General features: G+C 38.8%; 1 protein-coding gene across 2 annotated transcripts in view; it reads left to right on the top strand.

Moving 5' to 3' along the window:
• MTMR7 (myotubularin related protein 7) overlaps positions 1–25,970 on the top strand; it is a 115,263-nt gene that overhangs the window by 47,732 nt on the left and 41,561 nt on the right. For both annotated transcript variants that reach the window (XM_004428787.2, XM_087418445.1), the window contains exons 2-5: positions 2,088–2,210; positions 3,424–3,586; positions 11,027–11,184; positions 20,404–20,532. In XM_004428787.2, coding sequence (XP_004428844.2) covers positions 2,088–2,210; positions 3,424–3,586; positions 11,027–11,184; positions 20,404–20,532 — 573 coding nt within the window. The remainder of the gene's footprint in view (positions 1–2,087; positions 2,211–3,423; positions 3,587–11,026; positions 11,185–20,403; positions 20,533–25,970) is intronic.

The following is a 25,970-nucleotide window of genomic DNA, read 5'->3' on the forward strand; positions in this document are numbered from 1 at the left end:
TGTGAAATGTCCAGAATAGGCAAATCCATAGAGACAGAAAGTAGATTGACGATTGCTAGTGCTGAGGTGTTTAGGGGACAAATGAGAAGTGACTGCTAATGGGTACAGAGTTTCTTTTTGGGGTGATGACAGTGTTTTAACATTAATTGTGGTGATGCTTGCACAATAGTGATATATACAATGCTGTGAATATACTAAAAACCATTAGTACACTAATAGTACACTTTAGTTTTTAGTAACATACTAAAAACCAATAGGACACTCTAAATGGCTGAATTGTATAGAATGTGAATTATATCTCAGTAAAGCTGTTATTAAACAAACAAATGAAAAAGAACACAAGAGCAACTGCTGTTACCACTGTTATTTAGTTATTTTGAGGGTTCTGGATAATGTCATTAAACAAGGGGGAAAAAAGGTATAAATACTGGAAAGGAAGAGACAGATTATTACAGAAAATATTCCTGTCTACTCAGAATATCCAAGAGACTTTATTGAAAAAATTATTAGAACTAGTAAAAAAGTTTGGTAAAGAGGCAGTTATGAAACACACAAACATTAGGCCACAGGCTACTTTCCTTACTATATGAACAGTTCTTATGAATATATAAGAAATGATGATTACCTAGTAGGAAAGTAAACCAATGATATGAAGACCATTTACAAAAGAGGCACAATGATAAATAACCATAGGAAAGAATGTGGAGCATGTCAGTAACAAAAGAAATACTTTTTAAAACCGTAAGCTGGTCGGTTAAGAACACTGTTGTTGGATGAACATCTTTAGTATACATAGACACTCACAAGGCCTCAGGCACTATGCAACCACCCCAGAGTAAATTATATGACTAAAAAAATATTTTAAATACCTGATTCTTGATTTGCTTCGTTAGATCGCTGGAAATTGGAAAGAAGTGGGATGGGACCCTCCAGTGCTATTCCCTGAAGGCTGGTTTGGTTCTAAGGGCTCAGAGGAGACTGAGGCGATGGAATGTCTTGAGTGCTGTTTGCCCTTGGAGTTGTCCTGAAGAATGTCATTAGGTCTAATATCCTTCTAGGTCTTCCCTGGAGCATTCGAGAAGCCTTGGGCCCTCCAGCTACATCAGGACCACAGCTTCTATATTGGACTTAAGAATAGAGCAAATAGGATTCGCTAGTTTCTAAGCTGCCTCATGGAAGCAAGTAACCATTTTGCCTTGATGTGGGTTGAGCTAGCATCTGTTTGTAGATGGTTGATCCTTGGCAGTAGTAAGTAGCATTGCTACGCCCTGTTGTCATTACAGGAATGTTCGTCTGGTGATTGTCGTGGCTCTTCTTCTTAGAGTCATCATTGCTTCAGTTTTCACTTGCCCTGTAGAGACTGTCTTGTCCTTTCCATTACGTTTCATGTTGGAATGATCCCAACGCACATATCCTTGAAATTGCTCTGCATATGAGATGTATGCTTGATAAAAATTGTTTCCAGAAATCTCTTCTAACAGCTCAAATTTTAGCTCAGTGGTGAGAATTCTATTTATTAGAGAGATTTTATTGTAAATGAATGTGAGCATCTTAATTTGGTAGGTTTTTCTTGTAAACACGCACAACATTTCTCTGACAATTTTTATTCCTATATATGTGTTTATATTTCCTACTAGTTTATATGGAAGCAAACAGCCTTGAGGACATTTCTACAAGTGAGAAACACATAGGAAAATACATTATTTTCTTTTCAATAGAATGTAGTTCATACATAGTTACTGTGTGAACTCAGGACTTTGATGCATACACTTCCTGCCTTAAATTAAAATTATATAATTACAGTGAAATAAAAATGCTGACCTACTTAAAACACAGAAAGGGTATTCTTAAAAAATAGGATCTATAAATCTTTAGTGGTACATTTAAGATTATATTTAGGTAATTGGTTTTTTATCTTTTGATATACAGAATCATATTCTGAGATCAAATTAATTTAAGATTTTGGTTTCTATTATTGGGAGAATTCTCAAAATTATATTTTGGACTAAGTACGAGATTGCCTACTTATTTATTTTTGTGAATAACTCTTTTGCTTTGCTATAACTCGGTCAAACTGATTTCTCTAGGTCGAAAATGTCCGCTTGGTAGATCGAATATCTTCTAAAAAAGCAGCCCTAGGGACTTTGTATTTGACGGCTACTCACGTCATATTTGTGGAAAATGCACCTGACACAAGAAAAGAAACATGGGTATGTGTTCCTTATTTGTGGCTTTACACGTTCTCCATTGTTTGAAATGAAAAGTTTGACCCTGCATTCTTTTGTTTGTCCTCAGGGCGAGGTGGGTGGGCTTTTGGTGTTTGGGTGTTCCGAGGGCTGTTTTTGGAATGTGAACTTTGCCTTTTTCTGTACAAAGTCAAATCTACTTGATCTACTTATTCACTTTAAACACTAATTACTTGAGCATCAAAGATAGACCTAGAAATAGCCAGAGATACAAGTGCTTCATGTCACAGCTGTGAAGTAGCGATTCAATAATGTCCGTGCTCCAGATACAGCACATAGTGCTTTATCTGCAATATGTTTTATTCGTAGGATCCTATAATGCAGGCCATTTAGTCATTTTATTATGTTGTTTCTACTTTTCTGATAATTTAGAAAAGGAATAAAAGAAAAGCTAGGGAAGAGTCCCATCATCAGGTATTTTGGCTACTCAAATAAGACTGTTAGATATTTCTTATTTTATATAGCCACCCAACCATGACATTATGACTGGAACCAGAATCCCTGAATTGCAGATTTTCTCTTTTCTGTATTCCATAGACATTATTACATTTTCAGCAGAAGGTGGCAGGTACTGCTTAGTGGAGAGGAATTTAAAGAATGAAGTGTTGCTGTTGAGGACTGAGCAGGGACCCTCCTGAACACCAGAGAGATGCACCTCGGCATGATTCCCTTTAAAATAAATGTCTTCTGCAGCCTGCCTGACCACCAACAGCTTAGAAAACAACAATCTCAAGTTGCTTTTGAACTTGAGCATTCCATGCGGAATTAAGGAGCATGGTGGCACCTCCCAGCGGATCCCTCTCTAACTTTTGATGATTGCAAAGGTTTATTTTACTAACTTCTCATGACCTTATTTAATTTTAGCTATTAAGTGCATTTAACACTTAACTACCAAAATGTTTCCTTACCTGGACTTGTGCAAAAGTATACGCTGAATAGTTTGCTCCAAATAATTAGCCTGGATATCAGAAAGCTTGGTATTGAAAAATAAATTTATAAATTTAGACCGTTGGTTCTTTCCCAAAACATCTCAGTTCTTGTCATCTGAGTGCAGTGTTGAGCTAGCTGAAGGTTGGGAGTGTTCCTTGTCTATCTGTGTGGCTCAGAGATCCGTTACTCCTTGTCATATTTATGAGTTATTTGTGCTTCGCTTATCCACGTGAACTTTTGATTGTAGATTCTTCACAGTCAGATTTCCACCATTGAAAAACAGGCCACAACCGCGACTGGATGCCCTCTGCTTATTCGCTGCAAGAACTTTCAGCTGTTGCAACTCATCGTACCTCAGGAGAGGGACTGCCACGATGTGTACATCTCTCTGATACGCCTTGCAAAGCCAGGTAGGGCCAACGAGCTTGGCATTTAATACGCACCCACGCTCAAGAAATTCACAAATCTCAAAAGGTATGTATAGTGCTTAAGAATTGTAGTGTTTCAGGAATTGTATGTTATCCCAGTCCTCAGATGAGGCTAAGACATCTGAATGATATGGTTCTTTGTCTTTTAGAGTCTCTCCCTGAGTTGTTTACTGTATGGACCTCTTTCATTATTCTTAGTATTCACTTTATTTCAGTGGGGGGCACAGTGTGTTTTCCTTTTGGTGTGAAATCATCTTAAAATTATATTCTCTGATGGGGCCGGCCCTGTGGCTTAGCAGTTAAGTGCGTGCGCTCCGCTACTGGCAGCCTGAGTTCAGATCCTGGGGGCACGCCGACGCACCGCTTGTCCGGCCATGCTGAGGCAGCGTCCCACATACAGCAACTAGAAGGATGTGCAACTATGACATACAACTATCTACTGGGACTTTGGGGAGAAAAAGGGGAAAAAAACGTGGAGGATTGGCAATAGATGTTAGCTTAGGGCTGGTCTGCTCAGCAAAAAGAGGAGCATTGGCATGGATGTTAGCTCAGGGCTGATCTTCCTCACACACACACACAAAAATTATACCCTCTGATACTGTGGTAATTGAGCCACCTTGATTGAGGCCTAAGACAAAACTGACAAATTGTGTGGGAAACATTGTTATCAAACAGTTCTAGTGCAGTTTTCCTCCTCTTGGGGCTTTTAAGGTTTGGTTTCTGTCGTTTTTTGATAGTAGTACATATTTCCCAAGGCTGGTCCAACTACACTTTCATTAGCATCAGTGAATATTCAGAGTATGGATATGTTGATTCTCCTAAACCAAACATTCTGAATTGTTGTGGGGAGAATGTTTGGTTGATCTGAGAAATATGTGCTTTCAGTTACTCTCTTATCGCTCATCTTGGGGTCTTCAGATTTATAGTTTTCTTCTCTCTCAGTGTGGCTTGTGTGAGTTGTGGTGTTCTTTTGCTCAAAAGAAATACACGGCTAAGTTTCTTGGGAGAATACAGTGAAAAGAGATCATTTATATAAAAGTAATATCCATCGTAGTGTTACACAGGAGTCATTAATAAGGGAAATTGGATATGTGCTTATAGTTACTTTGCTAAATGCTTTTTCATTCTGGACAAGAAGTTTCATTATAAACTTTTCAAGGTGTTTGGTTGGGTCCTCAGTTTTCTTATATGACGATATCATTTGCAGATAGCTAAGAGCTAAAATTTAATGGAAATGATGCCAGGGAGCTGTCAAAATCTGATAATTTAATCTTGACTTTGCTCCCCTTTCCAGGCAGCTGATTGAGGCTTTTCATCTTAGTGTGTTGAGCAGAACTGCAGAGTTAGCCAGGAGAGCAGTTGAACTTTTTAGATGGTGTACTATAATTGGAACAGAAGTTCTGGGAAGATGTACATTAGGTTGCGCGCAGCAGAGAAGCGAGGAGAATTGTGTGCCAGCAATTTCTGTGTCACTGATTAATGGATGTACTGGATAATAAATGTGCTCTGACCGGATTAATGGGATTTAGGAATAGCCCAGAGAGCTGGGAAGCGCTGAGCGCCTGGAACATCACAGTGGCGGTAAGGGCTGTGGCCCCTGATGACAGCGAGCGCCAGGACTCGCCTTGCGAGGGTCCCCAGAGAGGAAAATCACTGTGTTCTCCGAATTTTACAAATAGACACTTTTTCTTAAAGATGGAGTTTTGGGAATTAGGTATTAGATGTAGCCAGTAACCAAAAAAGGAAACCATAGAATTAAAGCCATTACCCTAGAAGATTTTTAGAAAGCCACCAGCATTTTGAAACATTGGAATTAGAAATGACAGTGTATGTAAAACATAGTACTTTAATAAGTGTGGGAAGATGAAATAGAACCCAAGCAGTTTCCCAGTTTAATGTTAAAGGCAATGCTAAAATTAGGACATATTGCAGCTTATAGCCTTGGAAGCAGAGTTTTGAATCTGGGTGGAGATGGGGAAAGGTGGCGGGGGTCTCAACTGGGGGTAGGAGTGGCTTATTAGAACCCCCTGAGGATCTTTTACAAAAGACACCTTCACCATCCTTTGCATATATCAGAGTGGGGGTGTGTGAGTGGGTGTGGGTGTGTGTGTGTGGTATACTTTGAATTCTAGTAGCACAATATAGCTCTCTGTGGTTTTAGTCACCAACTCGAGTCACGTATTTTCAGCTAACCTTTATGGACACAGCTACCTGGAAGTTTCTGCAGAGGACAAAATTTTTTTACAAAAGAAGAAATGTTTGGGAGTTCATTTAAGTCAAGGCCTATGGAGGAGATATTTTCAAAGCTCTCAAGATTCTCTTTTCCCTGAATTAAGGTTTCTGGTATAAGAGTAAATTGAATTACTAAAACAATTGGCGAGATTTTATTTATTTTTCTTTTGTATTGCTTAAGATTGGTAAGAATTTGGTCATGGACCATAGAAGATCTTAGTAAAAAATTATGTAGCCAAATTCAGCAAACGCTTTAATTCTCAGTAAAGAAATAACTTAGGTTAAAATAAAGGTGTGGCCCAAATGAGAAAATAAATTAACTCCATAGATCTGATGTACTAATAAGGATATACATTTTTCTGATTAAAACACCCCTATTTCTCAGAGGGCTTCCATTTTTCCCATGTTCTTTCTTTTCTCCTCCCTCTAATTTGCCTCCTGCTGTTTATTTTTGTATCAATTATCTTTCTCTCTAGTGTTTGTGGGCCCTTTAACATTTAAACCATCTCTTTTGTTTATTTTCTCATTTTGACTAAACTGCATTTTTCTTTTTTCAGTTCATGTTAGTCCCCAATTCTTCTGCTATTTTATTATGATTTTAAAAATCTCATAATTGCTGTCACCTCATTTGCTTAATTTAACTTTTTACAGTCCTTGTCTAAGTCATTGGTGCTTAAGCAATTTTTACAGTGGTAATCTCCTTTTTATTGCTGATATTAATCTCTGAGTCCAGTAGCCCTTTTCTACTAAGTGTTAGCTTCCATAATACTAGTATTTAATTTGAGCACTTGTTTGTTGAAAGTAGACAGGAAAGGACTCATTATTTTTATTTTAAATATGCAAAATCCAATAATAGCTGTGTTTTCTTCTCACCTTTCTTTAAATGGCTTTTCAACTACATTTATTTTAAGTTGCCTGAATTAAGCAAAGCATTTGGAGCAAACTTCATTTTCAGTCATTACTTTTTATTCTAAAAAACCCCACATTTCTGTGTCCTTCTGATGACTGCTGCTAACTTGTCCCTCCCTTACCCTCCCTTCACATTCTGCTGATGCTGATTCATGTGTGTTTTCCTTCTCATTCTTTTTTAATTTGCATAGGGGAAATAATCAATGATATAATTGCATTATTCAGGTTTTACGTTGGTTGTTACAAGTTTCCTTTAAGTTTTTAAAGTACTTTTGATTTTAATATTAAATTACATTTTGTTTCTCCCAGGTAGTTTCTAATGAGAGGGATTTCTGCCATATTTTTTCCCTAAATATTCTGTTTTCATAACCTTTATCTTGATACCTGGAAACAAGCTAGGTTATTTTTTTTTCTTCCCTAATTGCTTTGTTTTACCCACAGCTCTCTTATTTGGTGGAATGAAGACCCTTTCCTTGTTTATGGGAGGGAAGGAGCAGAGGTTGGGTGCAGAGACAGGGCCATTTGTAGGCTTGGCGGTTCCAAGTTGAAAGTTTCCACTTGACGGTGTAAATCTTCTCCCGGAAGTAGGAAGTAGGACTATCTGGGAGCGAGGAGTTGCAATAGGTATTGAACTGATTGCAGTGACACATGCTTCCCTGTGTTAAGGAGCACACGAGGAATAATAGTGCTAAAATAAAATAAAGTGAGTCAAAACATGCATCTCTAGGCTTGTGTTGAGCTTATGCTGTCTACTTAGTCCTGAAACAGATTTGTTTTTCCTAGAAACATAGCCGAAATGCTACTCATTCTTAATTTAACGTGGTATTGTAGAAATTGTCATTTTTCTTTCTGAATAGATAGACCTTCAAGTCTGCCTTTGTTTAGCAATTATATGATTTAAGGAGGTAAATAAAGTAACTACTAGAATGACTTCCACTTAACTTTGTCTGAAATTTTTTTTTAACTAGAGGTGCACATTCACTATACTTCCTGAGTTCAAAGGCATGTTGAGTATTTGCTTCTTATTGGAGAAGCTCTGTGCCCTCCTAGTGGTGGGGCCCCTTAGGGTGAGGCCTTCAATGGACCTCCTGTTGAAACCTGCCATCTCCAACAGCAGAAGATGTTGGATGTGATGGCTCAGACTTTGTGATTTGAAAAGCCAGTGGAGTATTTAACATGTCTGTTTTAAGAGTGGGTAAAAAATCAGGAATTTGACCTTCCTAAAGCAGACAGATATTTTCTCTCGGTTCTGATTCTGTAAATACTAGAGATTTCTCTAGCTCTGCTTTTGTTCTTGTTGTTTTTAACTTACTTCCCTGCCGATTACTAAAAATTCTGCTATATGTTTTGCAGGAGATGGAGATGAGGGGAACAGAATATTGTGTATGGGAAATATTCAGTAAAATTCACATCGTGTTGATGGTACTTTTTGATTTCTCAGAGTAGGCAATCCTTAGCTGAAGGCTTCTCCTGGGCTGGCCTCTGGGTAAGAAACTTGCCCACATTAACAAGACTGAGCATTGGCTGACAAAAATTTGGATTTCTCTGCCCTCATGCAGAATTTTATGTAAATTGGGACAGAGGTGTGGTTGATCACTCTTTTCCTTAAAAATAACTAAAAAAAAATTTCGTAATTTCAGTGGCAACTTGTTCTAATGTCTCTCAATTCAAGAATGATCTTCTTAATGTCTGTTATAAATTATTCTTCCTTTAACTTATGTACAGTTTCCTTGCCTCGTCCCAGTGACAACAAGCATGAGCCTGTACACAGAAAACCATCAGTAATCCTAGAATGGATTTCTTCTTTTACCTTTAAACCTGTTTGTAAATATTTAACTTCCATTATTACCCAATATTCATTAATAAACTTGTTTCACTGAGGGAACTGAGGCTTTCTCAAGAGATTCTTTTGGCATCTTAAACAAATTGCATTTGCGGTTAACATTATGATATCAGAAGCCTGAGTCATAAAAATGGTACTTAGAGATGGAAAAGATGTGTCAGTGTCGAGCCAACTGTTCCCAGAACAGGATCTCAATTTTATATGCTGTCTGCTCAATTAGCTAAGATTACAGGAAATAGTTTTTACTGAAAGTGTCTACTCTGTGTTTGTGTGTGCATGTACCTAGATGTGTGTATTATCACATTTGTTGAAATTATCAGTATTCTAAATTTTGCAGTTTAGAAAAATGACATCAAGAGAGACTGAAATAGAACCTAGCTTATCTCACTGATACTCCACAGTCCTCTTGCTTCCGTTTTTACAAGAAAAAGTTCATGTCTCATGAAAAAGTCTGGTACTTAACATATGCCCCTTATCTTTCTTCTTCCTTATAGATGATGAGTCATTTCAATAGTAATCACAACAAGCTTGAAACTGAGTTTTGATCTCAGGCTGCCTGTGTGTTCCTGCAGCCTTTTGCTGGTGGTGAGATCCTTCACAGGGCCTGCAGATACACATATTTAGGAGCATTAAATTGTCCACACTGAATGCCATCATCAGATTAAGGAATAGATGGGAGGACCTGTGAAAACTGTGAGGAGAAAGAAATCTATTGGAGAAAAACAGGACGATTAGGGAGATGGAACCAGGAAAGAAAAGATGCAAAAGTTGTCCATCTGGGGAGAAGAGAGAAGGGTCTGCCTTGGAGGAGCAGTGAGGGGGGATTAGGAGCATGCACTGTACAGCTGGATGCCTAATTTAGATCCAGACTCCCCGTTTACTAGCTGTGTGACCCTGGAAATGTTCCTCAACTTCCTTTTGCCCCAGATTTCTCATCTGTAAAATGAGGCCCATCATGGTGCCTACTAGATGGGGGTTAATACATTTAATTAGAACAGATTCTGGAATGAAACAAGGGTTCAGTGAGTATCAGCCACGATTTATTATCACCAGAAGTGCTTAGATCTGCACTATTTACTAGCTACTAGCCACATGTGGCTATTGAGGGCTTGAAATGTGGCTAGTCTGAACTAAGATGTGGTGGTAAGTGTGAAATACACGTGGAATTTCAATGGCAGTACAAAACAAAATATATAAAATATTATTAAGTTTTACATTCTGTACATGTTGCAATGATAAGATTTTGGATTTATTGGGATAAATAAAATATTAAAATTAATTTCACTGTTTCTTTTTAGTTTTTTAATGTGGCTATAAGTACATTTTAAATGACATATGTGGCTGACGTTATATTTCTGTTGGACAGCACTGGTCTAGATGCTTCCCTTAACATGGCAAGACCAGAGCGAGGAAACCAAATCGTGATCTTACTGGAGAGGGCTATTGGGCCTGGCCTCACAGCATGAAAGGCTATACAGAAAGACAGATATCCTGGCAGAATTTAAAGAAGACTTTGATCATACATTCTTCAACTTGCCCCTCATGATCAGGGTGCCATCCACTATGAATTGATATTTTTTAATGACTCCTATAAATATTGCATGAGCAGTACAGTTGACGTATATGTAGTTGTTAAAAGTTTAGATTTTTTCAGTGCAAACATTTAAATAGATTGCACAGCTTTTTCAACTGTTTTGTTATTTCTTTTTTAATGCTGTGAACATCCAAATGCGACAGTGACCTGGGTCTCTGTCTACCTCTGAGAGGCTCTCCCAAATCCCAGCTCGATATACAAAAACAAATGGAATTCTTGATGTCTAATGAATACAGACATTCTTTTTTTTTTTTAATTTTTTAATTAATTTATTTTTTTCCCCCAAAGCCCCAGTGGATAGTTGTACGTCATAGCTGCACAGCCTTCTAGTTGCTGTATGTGGGACGTGGCCTCAGCATGGCTGGAGAAGCGGTGCGTTGGTGTGCGCCTGGGATCCGAACCCGGGCCGCCAGCAGTGGAGCGCGCTCACTTAACCGCTAAGCCACAGGGCCAGCCCTGAATACAGACATTCTCAATTAATTTTTAAACTCCATACTTTATGTGATCTGGAAAATATATTCGCTTTCAAAAGCAACTCAAAAAAAAAAAAAAAGGCACAATATGGAGAAGGCCCTGTTTCTAAAAGGAAAGAAGCTCTTGCAAAGTTGAGTCTGGTTGTTCCAAGGTTGTCTTGTCGTTCTTGGGAGGAGGTGGGTGACCCCGCCCATGGAGATGGGGTGCTCCTGGAAGTATATCAACGAGTGAGGTGCTCCTGGGAGTATATCAACAAGTGAGGAACTGGGCTGGCCTCTCGGTGTACTCTAGCCTGGGCAGAATGCTTTTGGGGAGATTTGTTTCTGGCTTTGACTAGCTTGATTTGGCTTTATTCTCCCTTTTCTTGCAGTGAAATATGAGGAATTATACTGCTTTTCATTCAACCCCAAGCTGGATAAAGAAGAAAGAGAGCAAGGCTGGATGCTGATCGAGCTCAGTGAAGAATACAAACGAATGGGCCTCCCAGATGATTATTGGCAGCTCAGCGATGTGAACAGAGACTACAGAGTGAGTGGAGGCGTTTAGTGAAGTCCAGATACTTAATCCGCACAAAATCATGATTTCACATAGCTGAGCATGACTTCTTTGTTTGATCTCCTTTAGTTTTATAGCTTTTTGTAGATACAAATGTGTGAGTTTCCCAGTCTCCTTTGGTTATTGCTGGATATATTTCCTACCTGCACCTAGAGTCAGAGAGTTTGGACAAGGGAACCTTAGAGACCATCTCCTCCACACTCTTCTCCTAATGGCTGAGGAAGTGGAAACCCGGAGAGGCCCAGCAGTGGACCTCACGGCCAGGCGGTTGGTGGGAGAGCCGGCCAGGACCTTGTTCTCCCATCAAGTCTTTTTATAGCACAGTGAGTGATGCGTGGGGAAGTCACAGAGACTCCGATGGCAGTTTGGCACCAGCTCCTCTCTTGATTGGTACACAAGGTCACCAAGAGGGTTCCCTAGAGAAATATGGAGAAATGTGTCTGCATTTACAGGAAGGATTATGGAGAGGAAGGGAGGGAGAATTAATCCCCTACTCTCCCTAACGATGGGCTTGCAAATCAGTGTTGGTTTCCCTATTAATTTTTAAAGTATTTTAAGTAATAAAAGTAATGTAAGGACATTGCAGTGAATTTACAAAAGAGAGACAAAAAAAAAACACACCCACCATCCCATTGCCTTAACGTTCTTGTATTGGGTTTTAAAGTTTTCCTTCAGTTTTTTTTTCTCATCTGCATAGTTTAATAACTTTTTTCTTATATAAATAATGTATTTCATTGTTTAAAATTGGAAAATATAGAAGAAAAAGAACACTTCAAATATATATAACAAAAAATGAAATCATACGAAATATGCTTTGTGTTCTGCTTTTCTTCACATAGCATGTTGTGTTTCCGTCAATGAACATATTTTATAGCATTTTAAAAAGTTATATAATATTACGTAGTGTGGCGATACCATATTTTATCTACCTAATCTCCAATTTTTAGACGTTTAGATTAGTATTATTTCTCACTATTTTAAATAACATAGTGAGAACATCCTAGCAATTATACCTTTGCCCATGTTAAAATTCCTTGTTTTAAAGACAGAATCCTAAAGGTAGAATTGCTGTCAGAAGGTTTACACAAATTTTTGTACATATTATCAAAAAGAACTGCAGAAAGGTTGTACCAGTTTATATAAATTCTCAGCAGTTGTGTATGAGAAGGCTTGATTCTTTGTCCCCTCAGCAGTGAAGTTTATTTTTTAAAAAAATTTTTTGACATCTTGAGAGTGGGACAAGTGACTTCTCATTTTAATTTAATCTGTGTGCTTTGATTTCTTGATTTGTAGCTTTGTATATACTGATTGACCATTTATCACTTATCTCCTGTTAATTGACCATTTCTGGTCAGGTATTTTGAATCCTGATTATTTTCTTCACCTTACCATGAGGATTTTCTATATTGCTACACAGTGTTCCTATCAATCAGTTAAGTGACCATATAACGTTTCATCAAATGAATGTGCCATAATACACTTAAGTATTTCCCAATTATTAGACATTTAGATTACTCATAATTTTTTGCCACATGAATAATTCTGGGAGCAATATCGTTGTGCATATGATTTTGCCCATCTTTTAAATTATTTTCTAAGAATCAACTCCTAGAATCTGTCGAAAGACATAAAGGGCTTAAATCTTTTTTTAGATTGCCAGCAGGTAGGCCACTGATGGTTTTGTTTTTGATCAGTATTTGGTTATTTATTTCTGGAAATAAGTGCATGTGTCTTATTTGTCTGGAATATCAGTGCATGTGACCTGTAGGATTTAGAAATTTGAGGAACTTTTGAAGATTTATGTCTTCATAAAACACTCAGTATTATCAGTGTTTTGAGTCTAGTAAAACTGTGTATTCTCTGTTACTTGAGTATAAAATTCTATATCTATCTAAATTGACCTTTTTAGCTTATTTTGGTCCTTTTGCTCACTTGATTTCTGAGAGGTATGTGAAAAATTTCCTGTTATGATTGCTGCTTGAATGTTTTCTCTTACTTTTCTAAAATGTTTGCATAGTATATTTTGAAGTTATGTTGCTTAGCACATAATGGTCTAGGACATCTGCTTGTTGTATTGTTCTTTTTATCAATTTCAAATATCCCTTTTTCCTGTGAATGCTTTTAACTTTGAATTCTATTTTGTGTGATTATATTTCTACCATTTCTTTCTTTTTGTCAGCATTTGTCTGGTAGAGCTCTATTTGTCCCATTATTTTCAACCTTCCTATATTAATATTTTGTCTTTTTATATTTGTCCCATTATTTTCAACCTTCCTATATTAATATTTTGTCTTTTTAAGAAATATCTAACGGTCATTATCTTTGAGTTGTGGGAGTGGAATGTTTTGTCTTTTTAAAATTAGGTATGGCTAGATTTTGATTTTTACTCGGTCTGAAAATCTCTTGTTGCAGTAACTGGTATCTGTGACATTGTTCTAGATACTGTGCTTTGGGTGTTTTGCTAGTTGTCTTTCCCCCTTTCATAGCTCTAGCTGGATAGTTTTTTTCCTGTATTTACCTGTAATAATTTTGGAAGTACACATCCTGTTGCTTTTCTTTCATTGATTATCCTTCACTTTTTAAAATGTTATTTATTTATTATGCCACACTTACAGCATACACAAAACTCTGAAGAATAATGAAATGGACAGCAGGGACCCACATACTGTGTAAGGACTAACGTGGCCAATGCCTAATGTTCCCTCCAAATCACCTCCTGCTCCTGTGTCGCTGACTGCAATTTGGCGTTGTCATTCCCTTCTATTTATAGCATTTCTACATTTGTCAATAGTAATATGTAGTAGTATGTTTTGTCTTTTTTATGCTTTCTATACTGGTATCATGCTGAATGTAGTTTACTGAAACTTGACTTTTCACTCAATGTTGTGTTTGTGAGATTCATTTCATTTAACAAACACATGTATAATAGTTAGCACATGCCAGGCACTGTTCTAAAAACTTGACAAGTGTTAGCAGTCCTATGTGGAGGTGGTGTTGTTATCCCTGCTGTGCAGATGGAGAAACTCAGGCACAGAGAGCTTAAGTGACTGTCCAAGACACAGAGAAGTGAAGTAACTGTTGACACCTATAGCTCTCATTCATCCTTTCTTCATAGTTGTATTATATTCCATTTTACAAATATGCCATAGTTTAAAACATTTATTCTTTTTCTTTTCTCTCTGTTTGTTTTTTTGTTTTACCATCACACAAAAGGTGTTAATTGGCTTATATACGACTTATAGTACATTGTGAGTTTCTACCTAGGAGTAGAATTTCTGAGTTAGATAGTGTGTGGATTTTTCCTTACTATATATTGCCAAAATCTTTTTGGCAAAAAAAACAAGTTTTTACATGGACTTATGGACCTACTAGCAAGATGTAAGAGTTCTCATCACTCCACAGACTCACCAGCAATTGGTATTGACAATGTTTGATGGTTATACTTGTTGACCCAGCAGTCTTACTTCTGGGAATTTATTCTAAGGAGTTAATAGCATACTCACACACAATGACGTACTAGGTTATTGATTGAAGCATTGTTTGTAATAGCATATATTAGAAGAAACCCAAGTTGCTTTAATAGAGTTCCAGTTAAATAATTTTTGGTCTATCCATGTAATTAGCATGTAGCCATTAAAAAATGTGGAAGATTTCCATGTACTGATAAGGAAAGATTGCTAAACTTTATTGTTAGGTTCAAAAAAGCAAGGCACAGTGCAATGAATACAATGTGATCCCTTTTATCTAAAAAAAGAGGGAGAAAGATAAGAATATATGTTTATATATATATAATTGCCCAAAAGGGGTAACCTAGAGAGCAGGTGGGAATGGAATGAATAGAACACAAGGATGAGAATGTGCACCTTTTTGTATTGTTTCATTTTTATAACCATGTGAATTTATAAACTAATCAAAAAGTTAAAGTTGAAAAAATGCCAGTTCGATTGGTGTGACATGAATCTCAACGTGGTTTTATTTGCAGTGCCCTCATCACTAGCAAGTTTGAGTTTGTTTATTGGTGATTCAAGTTGACTCTTCTGTGAATTGCCTATTCATGTGTTTGATCCTTTTATTCTATAAGGTTATTTGTCATTTTCTTATTGATTTGTAGAATTTCTTTATATATTCTGGATAATAATCTGTTATCATTTATAGCTTTTACAAATATCTCCTCTCTGGAGATATGTGTATACTGTTCCTAGGGTATCTTTTGATCTTCAGAAGCTTTGAGTTTTTGGTCTTTCCTATTTTGTTTCACGTTTTAGCATATTGTTTAACAACAACAAAAAAATCCTACCCTATTTGCTACCAATTTGACACTGTATAATTTCCATAATTACATTTTTACTAATTATAGTTATTGTAGCTTTATAATAAATCTTCATATCCTATAGATCAGGTCCTTCCACGTCATTCTTCTGAATATCTTGAATTTGTAGATTATTTGGGATAGAATGGACACTTTCACGATACTGAATTTTCTTTGTAATTATACTTAAATCTAACAACCATAGTCTTACACTGTGAGTAGACATTTGGAGTCTTTTTGTCTCAATCATTATAAAGTGTCTGGCTAATGTAATCAGAATAGTGTGTTCTCATGCTAAAGCCAACCTTTGTAGTGGAGTTTTAGCCTTGAAATGAAGGGAAGGAAAATCCAAGATTAGTAAAGAAAATTGGGTGTCTTTTTACAATTTTTTAAAAATAGGACAACACCTTTGAGTGAGGAAGAAAATGAGGCTAAGTCACATGTTATGGAATAATATTTCCTTGGAAACACAGGTTCTTCCTATTTTTGATGAACTTTCCTTCTAGAATTAGCACCATAAACATGACTCATATTTAGTCACTTAAGTTCTATGTTGTCAAGACTGCAAAACATGAATTACCAAGCATTTCTTTTCAAAAGCAACATACAGCAAACCAAAACTAACAAGCAACAAATTGTGTTGAAACAGAAAAGGTAAAAACCTAGGGGATTTTCTGATTTTACAAACATTGAAATAGGGAGAAAGATGATGTACCCCCATTTATTACCAATTTAGAGATACTATAAAAGTTGATTCTCTCAAAAAATTTCTGATTAATAGTCCATTGAGAAGGTTATGTCCTCATCTGTTACTTTCACTTTCAACCTTACAGCGGAGAAAATGTTTACTTTTTCTTCCCTTCTTTTACAAAAGTTATTTCTTTCTTCTCACAAATTCTTTGAGGTGAGTGGGGCTGGTGGTGTCATCTGACGGAGAGGAAGCTATTGTCCATGGTGGAGATAACACCATGCATAGAGTACAAAAACATAGGTTCCAGGACCAGTTCTGCTATTTTCTATTCATGTGGTCTTGGGCAGGTTAATTATCATCATCATCATCATCATCATCTCTGTCATCATTACTGTTATCCCTATTTATAAGACACTTGTGTTTGGTAGTCTAATTCTCTAAGCTAAGATTTCCTTTTGTACCTAACTCCTGAAATTGTCTTCCTTTAAATAAAATAATTGGCATTCATTCCTAGGTTAAATTTTTAATCTATTTCTCTTGGAATAAAACTTAAAGTATAATCCAAACCAGCAACTGAAAATCTTGTTTATTTCAGTTCTCTACAGCTATATTTTATGCTATGTAATTTTATTATATATGTTTTATTTATATTATATTTATTATATATACGTAAACCTCTTCCTTCTCCTCATTACATCATAAATTCCTTGAAATAAATTTTAGGTCATAAATGTTTAAGAAGAAAGTTGTCTAGGTAGATATATGTCAGTTCCTGACAACTAACTGTCACCCCAAAGTGCTTGATTGAGTGATTCATCCTCAATGAATGCAGAGGTCTGATGAGATGCCTTGGATGGCATCTCAGATGGATACTACCCTGCAGGGTAAAATACATTTACTGGAAGGTTATAACCTGGGAATGTGGAGTCCTTGAGGCCAATAACTCTTTTGTTATTCATTACTGCCCTAGCACCTAACATAATGCCTGGTACATAATAAGTATTCAGTAAACACTTGTTGATAGACAACAGTATTGTATTATAATCATCAAACTTGCTAAGAGACTAGACCTTAATGATTCCAACCACTAAAAAGAAAGGATCATTATGTAACGTGATAGAGGTGCTAATTATTGCTACAGTGGCAATCATATTGCAGTATATAAATGTATCAAATCAACATGTTGTACACCTTAAATTATATGATGTTACATGTCAAATATATTTCAATAAAAAAAAAAGAACTTGCAGAATGAGTGGAAGAATTACCGAAAAAGATTCCTCTTGGGAAGGCCAAACCAAGACATGAGCTCCAGGCAGGCTAATTTATTTAGTGGAGAACAAAGAAAAGCATTTCCTTATTAATAAAAAAAATATGGAGAAATGATTTTAACTTAATCCACTTTTCATTGGCTAAGGCAGTCAATGTAAAGAAAATTCAAAAGAAAAGCATTTTCTACTTTTCTGAACTTCTCGTATTCTCTCTGAATTTTCTCATGTGATTTTCTAAACCAGACAGAATTTTGGGAGGCTCATTGAGTAGTTTCAGTGGCATAAATGGCATTGTGCTGTGCTTCATTAATTGCCAGAATTTTGACTATAACTGTGTGAACTTGTTGCAAAAATGTGAGTGGTCGATGCCAACCAGATTATTTTAACTTCACTTGGAAGTCCTGTCTGCTTTCGGGAAAGCAGGATGCATTTACTTGTTTCCAGCTTGGTTAAGAAGCTGTAGCTTGAAACCCGAGTTAGCTGGCACTGTGAGTCTGACTTTTTTCCAAAGATGCTTTAGCTTCTCTTAGAGCTTCCCATGTGAGTGCTTATCAGAATGCCCCATGTGTAAGCGCTGACCCTTAGAGTCTTTTCCCCTAGCCCCAGTGCTCTGAGGAAAGCAGGAGTCCCTGAACTGGTGGTGGTGTCTTTCTAGAGCGGAGGCCCTGACAGCTGGTGCAAGCCTGACCGCTGTTGACTGGGCTCAGGCTGCTGAGCTCTTGGTCCTTGCAGACGCCAGCCACAGAGATCTGCCTTTTCCTATTCTGTGGAGAGGGAGGGCCCTGGTACTCTTTGAGGGCAGGAGAGTTCTTGTGAAGAACTCTGTTCTTCTTGTGAAGAAAGAAGACCCTGAGTGGATAGACAAAAGTCAGGTCCCTGAGTAGGTTGGGGCCAAGAGTATCAAGGAGAGTGGGCTCTTGGTGTTGACCTTCTCTCTGGGTCCCATACCAGATATGGTTCATGTAAGGGCCATGACCTGGGACAAGCTGGGCATCTTTTGGCCTTGGGAGGCTATAAGAGGACCTGGCAGGAGCTCCAGAGTTCCTAGGTCACCTCTTTGCTCTTCATAAAGGCCATATGTAATGAGCATGTTGAGAAATCTCACCCACTTATTTCTTATTCTTATTTCATTTAATCATAAATAAGTTTGCAATTCCCAGTGTTGTTATAAAGAAGAAAGTAGGTAATCCCCAACTTACTGAAAACCTACCCATTTCCTTTTAAAAACTGTTATTTTAAGAAAATGTTGTAAGTCTGGTACAATGACTGCATGTCTCTTGAACCTCAGACAGGCAGGTGTGGTCTGTGTAGTAATGTTCTAGCTGACTGACTTGGAGAGGTTCAGACGCCAGATTTGCGTGGGGAAGGAAGTGCAGTGTCCTGTGGTGGGAATTCCAGTAAAAGCTCTCTGGGGCCAAGTAGGTTGGGCCATCTGTTCTTGGTACAGGATTTTCCTCCATGGTGTCAGTTCCGGAGCCCACGTTGAAGTCTTTGGTAATCATTCCCAAAATGTCTTTGGAGAAATGCTGAAATTACCCTTTGGGCTTGGGAACATCACTCTTGAGGCCCTTTTATCGCCTGCTCAATGTTGTTCACCAGTCTGGTAACAGGCAGTGGAGGCAGGCAAGGGAGGGCATCATCACAGAACAATTTATATGAGCTTTGGAGGCTTGGCTCTTGCTTTTGGTGGGTTTTTGTGACCTTCAGTCCCATCTTTCCAGAGCGGTAAGGGTGGGCAGAGATGGATGGAGGACATGCAGATAAAGCATTTCCCCTGTTGCTACACTTACTTGAGGCCTCCTCTTGAAACGCCCGAGAAGACACTTGACTTTCAGGAAATAAACATTGCTTTGGCGAAGCCCAGGGAACTGCCATCTAAATAGTCTTCATGTTGCAAAAAGATTGATTGGCTGATGTCAAAGCAAAATATGTGTCAAGCAACAAATCAACTGCTATTACTGTGGCCACCACGAACATTGCTGTCAGACCGAGTGGTTTATGAAGTGCTTTGTGATGGGTGTTATTTTATCCTCATATCAACCCTGGGGGATATTATTTCTGTTTTATATCAGTTTTAGAGATCAGAAAACCCAAGTGCTCAGTGTAGTTTGACTTCCCAAAGGTGATGAGGTTGGCACATCAGAGACAGGTTTTAAACTGCTGATTTCTGACTAGCTCGCAAGGTCATTCCAAGGCGCCACTTTCCACTGTGGAAATCACGGCCGGGGGTGCACAGAGAGAGTAAACCATTTCTTACCACTGATAAAACCAACGCATACAAAGCAAAAATAAAGCCGTTATGTTGTGTGGTAGGAAGTCAGATCTAGAAGTCTATAAGAGCTGGAAGCTCCGGGAGGAGTTTTCTTGAGGGAGGCAGAATGGGTCGGCCCTGGAGTGGTTGAGATTTGGGAAGATCCAGGGGAGGAGGATCCAGGAGGGCATCGGCTTGACTGCCGGCCAGGGGCAGGAGCGCACACAGCGAGTGCCTGGGACAGCAAGGTGACCTGAGGAATGCTGACGTTTTAGGAAATTGTCTCCCAGTGTCAGGCTACTTTTTAATCAAAACAGGCAGCACAAGTTTTCTCGGCTGCCAGGATGCAGAATTGCAATTTGTCATTTTTGGTGAAAGAAATGCTCATTTGTCAGTGTCTGGCCTCACACGAGGAGCCCTGAGAGAGAAGGGCCAGTGCACAAGGACGGGATGCCAAAGAGGATCTTGCTCTCGTTTACTCTGGTTTCATAGACTCAGCAGCACTTCATTTCTCTGAAGGGGCTTTTGGTTTCCTCAAACTAGCCTCCTCTGTAACTTGGTTAAGAAAACTGAAATATGCAGCCTATAAGTATGGTGAGTGGAATTTCTTGTGACAGTTCGCAAAGCATTACTAGACTGCCTAAAAATCCCCTTGTATTCTCTGTGACAGGTTTGTGATTCTTACCCTACTGAACTCTATGTTCCCAAATCGGCCACGGCACACATCATACTGGGGAGTTCCAAATTCCGGAGCAGACGGCGATTTCCTGCCCTTTCTTACTACTATAAAGATAACCACGTAAGTCTCCAGGCATGCTTTTGTTTTAGGCTTTGCTGGTCTTGTTTTATCATAAACAGGCATTTTCTAGCGGCCTTCTGTTGTGTGTGTATTTGAATTCTTCTTAAGGGTGTGTGGTTATTGCCGTGTGTGGTGTGACACAGCACAGCTCTACATAAACCCCATCTCATGGAGGAGTTGAGCTTCTGCGTTTATTTGACAATAAGGTAATGGGATAGAGTCAGAAAATACCTCAACTTGGTCGTCTAGGTGAGTGTTGTCCTCTTCTAAGTGGTCCCTCTCTGCTTGTACAAACAGTGCTGGAGGTCCTTTGGAATGCCTCTTTTAGAAAAGCCCCCCAAATCCATGGCGCCTTCTTCTTTACTTTAATGGCTCATTTTTTCGAGTATCGTCATTATAAAAAAATGTTTATTTGTGGAGAGTAGGTTTTATTTTTATTTATTTATTTTTTTGGTGAGGAAGATTAGCCCTGAGCTAACATCTGTTGCCAATCCTCCTCTTTTTGCTGAGGAAGATTGGCCCTGGGCTAACATCTGTGCCCATCTTCCTCCACTTTATATGGGACGCTGCCACAGCATGGCTTGACAAGCGGTGCGTTGGTGCACGCCCGGAATCCAAACCCTGGGCCACCACAGTGGAGCGTGCACACTTAACTGCTATGCCACTGGGCAGGCCTGGGTTTTATTTTTTAAATATTATTTGTAAAAGCTAGAATTAGGTTTGTCTGCAACTAACAGAGACCCTAAGTAACAATGGGTTAAACAGGGTAGAACTTCATCTTCTCTCACATAACACTCGTGAAGTGGACAGTCCAGGTCTGGTATCCTGGCTCTACACCACTCAGCACTCAGGGACCCAAGCTCCTAGCACTTTTCTGCTCTGCCATCCCTAGGGTCTGGCCCTCATTGTGTGTTGTAAGAGATGATTAGTACCAGCATCACCTCCACACAGCAGCAGGTCGAGGAAGGCTAATGGTGCACTCACAGGTTTTTGAGGAGGGCTCCCAGCACCACCACATGACACTTCTGCTCACATCCCGTTGCTCAGAGGCACAGGGCAGGTGAGAAAGTACAGTCTTATGGATAACCATGTAAACAACTAAAAATTGTGGTTCCATTTCTGTGGAGGATAAGAAAACAAATTTGGGAGGACAGGAATGGTCTTTGCTCCCCACTTCAGAAGTTATTTGAGTTTAGCTAGGTAAAAAAGTTTGGTTTTCAAGCTAGCTAATATTGTTTTGGATTCAAAGCCAAATGAGGCTATAAACAATTGCAACAGATGTGTATGCACGTGCCTGCACCTGTAAGCAGGGCGTAGGGTAGGGTCTGTGTCTAAAGAAGGATTCCAAAAGTACTCTGAGCAACGCCAGCTTCACCAGAGTGTGCATGTAGCCTTCTGTGTTGCCTACTTTGGAGGAAAATATTCATTTAGCAGTGTATGTTCTGTTAATTGAAAGGATATAAATTATGTAAAAATACAAATTTTCAGTTACACTCACAGCTCTGAAATGGGGTCCAAAGAAGGCAAATATTTTATTAATGTCTTGTGTTATTTGACTCCAAATAGATTTCAACCTACATAGAACTGTAGTGATGGTGAGAGACAAGGAAGATGTGAATCTCCTTTTAAAAAAGATATGATGGAATGAATAGGGACTTTCATGACATTATACTTGAAATTAGGATGCCAGTAACATTGACATTTTTTGTAGCATCCATTGATAAAAAAGTAAGAGAGGGAGGGCCTTTTATTCTTTTATTGTTGTTTAGGAGGTGGGGATGGACTGGGTATTTAAAAAGTGAGCATAGTACCTATCTTCAGTTCCTTCTGTTTTGGTGTTCTTGAGAAAAGGTCTTTGTTTTTGTCAGTGTGAGTATTATAAAGGGCAAGTGTCTAGTGTCTCAGAATAGAATCACCTTTTCAGCGATTAGTCCACAGAGATCAGCTTCTTTGCCTACTGGCCTCGGACCTCATCACTCTACTCCTGTTGTCATGTACTGTTCTTTACTTGATCTCCAGGCCTGAAAATGAACTCATATAGCAATAAGTTATAGTTTAAAATAATTGATTTCTTGTATGTAAAATTTTAAATCAGATGATACGTCAATTTTTAGCTCTTCTTACAAGGTACAAATAGACATGTGTTTCTAAGCCTTGCTCCATGACCTGGTTACCCCAGGGAAGTACTGAATGTGTGTGTACATGCACGCCCACTCTCCCACCCCCATGAACTAAAATCTGTACTTCAGGTGGAATAATGATCAAATCTGTGTTTTATAACAGCATTTGGTTTTTATATCAAGGTTAACTATGTAAATGCTTCTGATGTAACTAGAGATTTTTATAAAGGGAAATATTATGATTGAAGGTGGATTTTTGTGATTAAATGGAAGACTCGTGAAATATCAGAGCAGTGTTTCGTGCTATCATTGCTGAGCAAAACCTATACGTAAACCAGGCAGTCTTTCATAAAAAGTAAACAGATGCAAACTATATAAATTTGCTGATTTTTATTTCTTTTGTGATTTTAGACATTTTAGACTTGAGTATATATTCCTACCTCAATAGAACTTATGCTTGTGAATAAGAATATCACGTCTTTTAGTTAAAATACTCTTCCGCACATATCCAACTTGTTACCAAAGGGACACTTAAGATTTTGATGGTGAGATGACTTGGCTGATGTTGAGTAGTGGGCATTGGTGATTAAATTAAGAGAAGCTTGAAATGCACATCATTTCATGAACCAGAAGTCCTGTTGGGGGTCCTTTGATAGAAATGCTCCTGCTGATGGTACATAATTCCCTTTGGATGAGCTTTTGTCATACATGTGTTATAATCCCTTCCTCTTCACCCATTGGTGAGGTTAGGATTCCTGCCCGAGGGTTACTGGGATGACTGAAGACATGACACCTGACACTGGACAGATGAGCTGGACAGCAGTTCATTAGTTACATACACTCACTGCCCCAGGGAAGAGGACAATGTATGCCACGCAGGGCGACATGGGGGTTACACTCAGGAATAGAGTGAACCAGCAGGCTTTGTAGTATCAAGAGGGTGAGGTGACCCCTGGTTCCTATGGGAGGATGTGATTGGCTTGTTTGAATAATTCCGTGGGCTGTCAGGGAACCAAAACCCGCTACTCAGGGATGAGCAGGAGCTATACTTGGTCCATTAGAGAATTGTTTAGCTAGGGGACTTTATCCATGGGAGCAGAGTGTGGAGGGGAACTCACTGTGAGGCTATTTGAGGCCCTCCCAATTTTACCAGATGTCAAGGGCAGCATATGGTCTATATGGAGCCATCCAGACTCCCTTTAGATATCAAACTATGAACAGCTTTGTAGATCACAGTTAAAGACGTATAAATGTCACTTGTGTTCGGAAGCCTGTGTATGTTTGTTATTCACGAGCCATTAGAATTGCTGTATCCTTTGTTCTTTCTTATTAAGTATTTTAGTTATTTTTAAGAAAGCAGTTTTGCTTTAAATGGTTAATAGTATGGTCTCCCAAATTCACAGTACAAATCTCTGGTAAACCAAACTCTGGAAGATTTCAAAAGAGGCAATTTTCCTTAAGAAAAATACAGACCTTCTTCCCTTCTTTTATAACTAATGTTTACTGAAACTTACTATTTGTTGGGCACAGTTCTAAGAGTGTTATATACCTCGTCACACCCTGTAGCTTTGGTATTGTTATCTCACATTATAGATGAGAAAACCAAGGTTCAGAGATGATAGGTAAATTACCCAAGATCATATAGCAAGTGAGAGCAAACCTTGGAATAAAGGCCAGATCTTGAATGCTGCATCTTAATTCTGGATCAAGCTTCCTGACTTATTTCTGCACATGGGGTCTATATTATTTTGGTTAAGAATCCAGGATCAGGAAATGTTTTGCCTGGATTAAATTCCTGGCTTCCCCAATTACTAGCTGTGTGACCTTGAGCAAGTTACTTCACCTCTCTGTGCCTCGGTGGCCTCATCTACTGTAATTTAGATCTTACTGTAATTTAGAAGATTAAATAATGATACACGAAGTTCTTGTAATAGTGCCCACCACATGGGAAGCATTCAAAAAATGTTGGAAATGCATTGTAAATGAGAGGTTCTCATGACAGTTTACCACTGAGGACTTTATCTCTGCTCTCAGGTGAGTGACATCAGTAGGAAATGCTGCCAGGTAACGGTAATATTCTCTCAACAGTCTGACTACCTGGGGTCTGTACAGGGTAGACAAGAAGACTTAGAGATTATTTACTGCTCTATACAAAGTGAGCAATCACTGAGTTGATGAAGAATTCTATTTGGAGCATGTCTATAGATTATTAAGGAAATGTAACTACAAAATCTTAAAATGTAGTCTGTTTACTATATCTGGTTTAATTTAGTGACTGTATTTCTTAGTATAACTGTTCTGACGTAACCCTTCACTTATAACTAGCTGCTCTCAGCCTGAAGGTAATTAGTAATAGTTGTTCTCGTAACTGGCTTCATATCATAATTGGAGTCCCATTAGGTTAGTGAGTTTAGGTGTGGTATGTGCATTCTCAGACAAATTCTCATCATTTAAATATGTCCCCTTCCCCGTCGAATTCTTCTGATGGAATCTAAGAAACTACCTGGTGGTAATTCTTTAACCCAGATGAAGTGTCAAATAGAGCCACCTCAGAGCTGTTCTCTCTCCAGTCAGAAGTTCCTCAGAGCAGGGGCTGACCCCGACCCCTTTCTATCAGAAGACACAGGCCCCCGGATGAAGCACTGTGAAAACCATCTGTGGTGATTTGCTTTCTATCCATTGGAAGCAGCTGGCTTTTTGTTCCCAACCCGCCTTGGGTCCCTACCACCACTTCACCTTGCCTCTGGACCTCCCCTAGCTGGCTGTCCTCTCATCCATGTTCAGACCCTCGGGTCCCTTTCTCCTCCACACTGCAGTTGGACTTCTGTGGCCAACAACTCAAGAATTTAACAACCCTGGAGCAACTCTGCTGCCCTTTTGCTTGCTCTGCCATGCACTGCCCTTCTGAATTCTGAACCTGGCTGCAGGCCCAGAGTCCCTTGAGCCACCTCAGTAGTTGCCCGTCTCTGCTACAGAATGGTACTGGAACCCTCGGACAGCTGCCCAGTTACGTGTTAGCCATTCTGTGATTCTTGGTCCTGCCAGCAGGTCCACACTGAAGAATCATATAGTTAGTGAGAAACATCCATGCCTTCTCCAATGAGGAGTGCCAAAGCTCACCTTTTCTGGAGAAACCCAAACCCTAGCTAGGTTGTCCGAGGTTGGGCTTTAAGGACAGTTAAGCAGTGCTTGGACCCAGAGCTGGGGTGCCCCTTCCTGGATAGGGCCCTGCTGTGCTGACGCCCTGCCCAGACTATGCCATGACTCTTTCCAGTGAAAGTTTCCCCTGCTTAGCCTGCCCAGAGCGAGAGGGCCCTC

Source organism: Ceratotherium simum, chromosome 28 (genome assembly GCF_057802395.1).
Source record: "Ceratotherium simum simum isolate JZ-2026a chromosome 28, ASM5780239v1, whole genome shotgun sequence".
Classification (NCBI taxonomy): domain Eukaryota; kingdom Metazoa; phylum Chordata; class Mammalia; order Perissodactyla; family Rhinocerotidae; genus Ceratotherium; species Ceratotherium simum.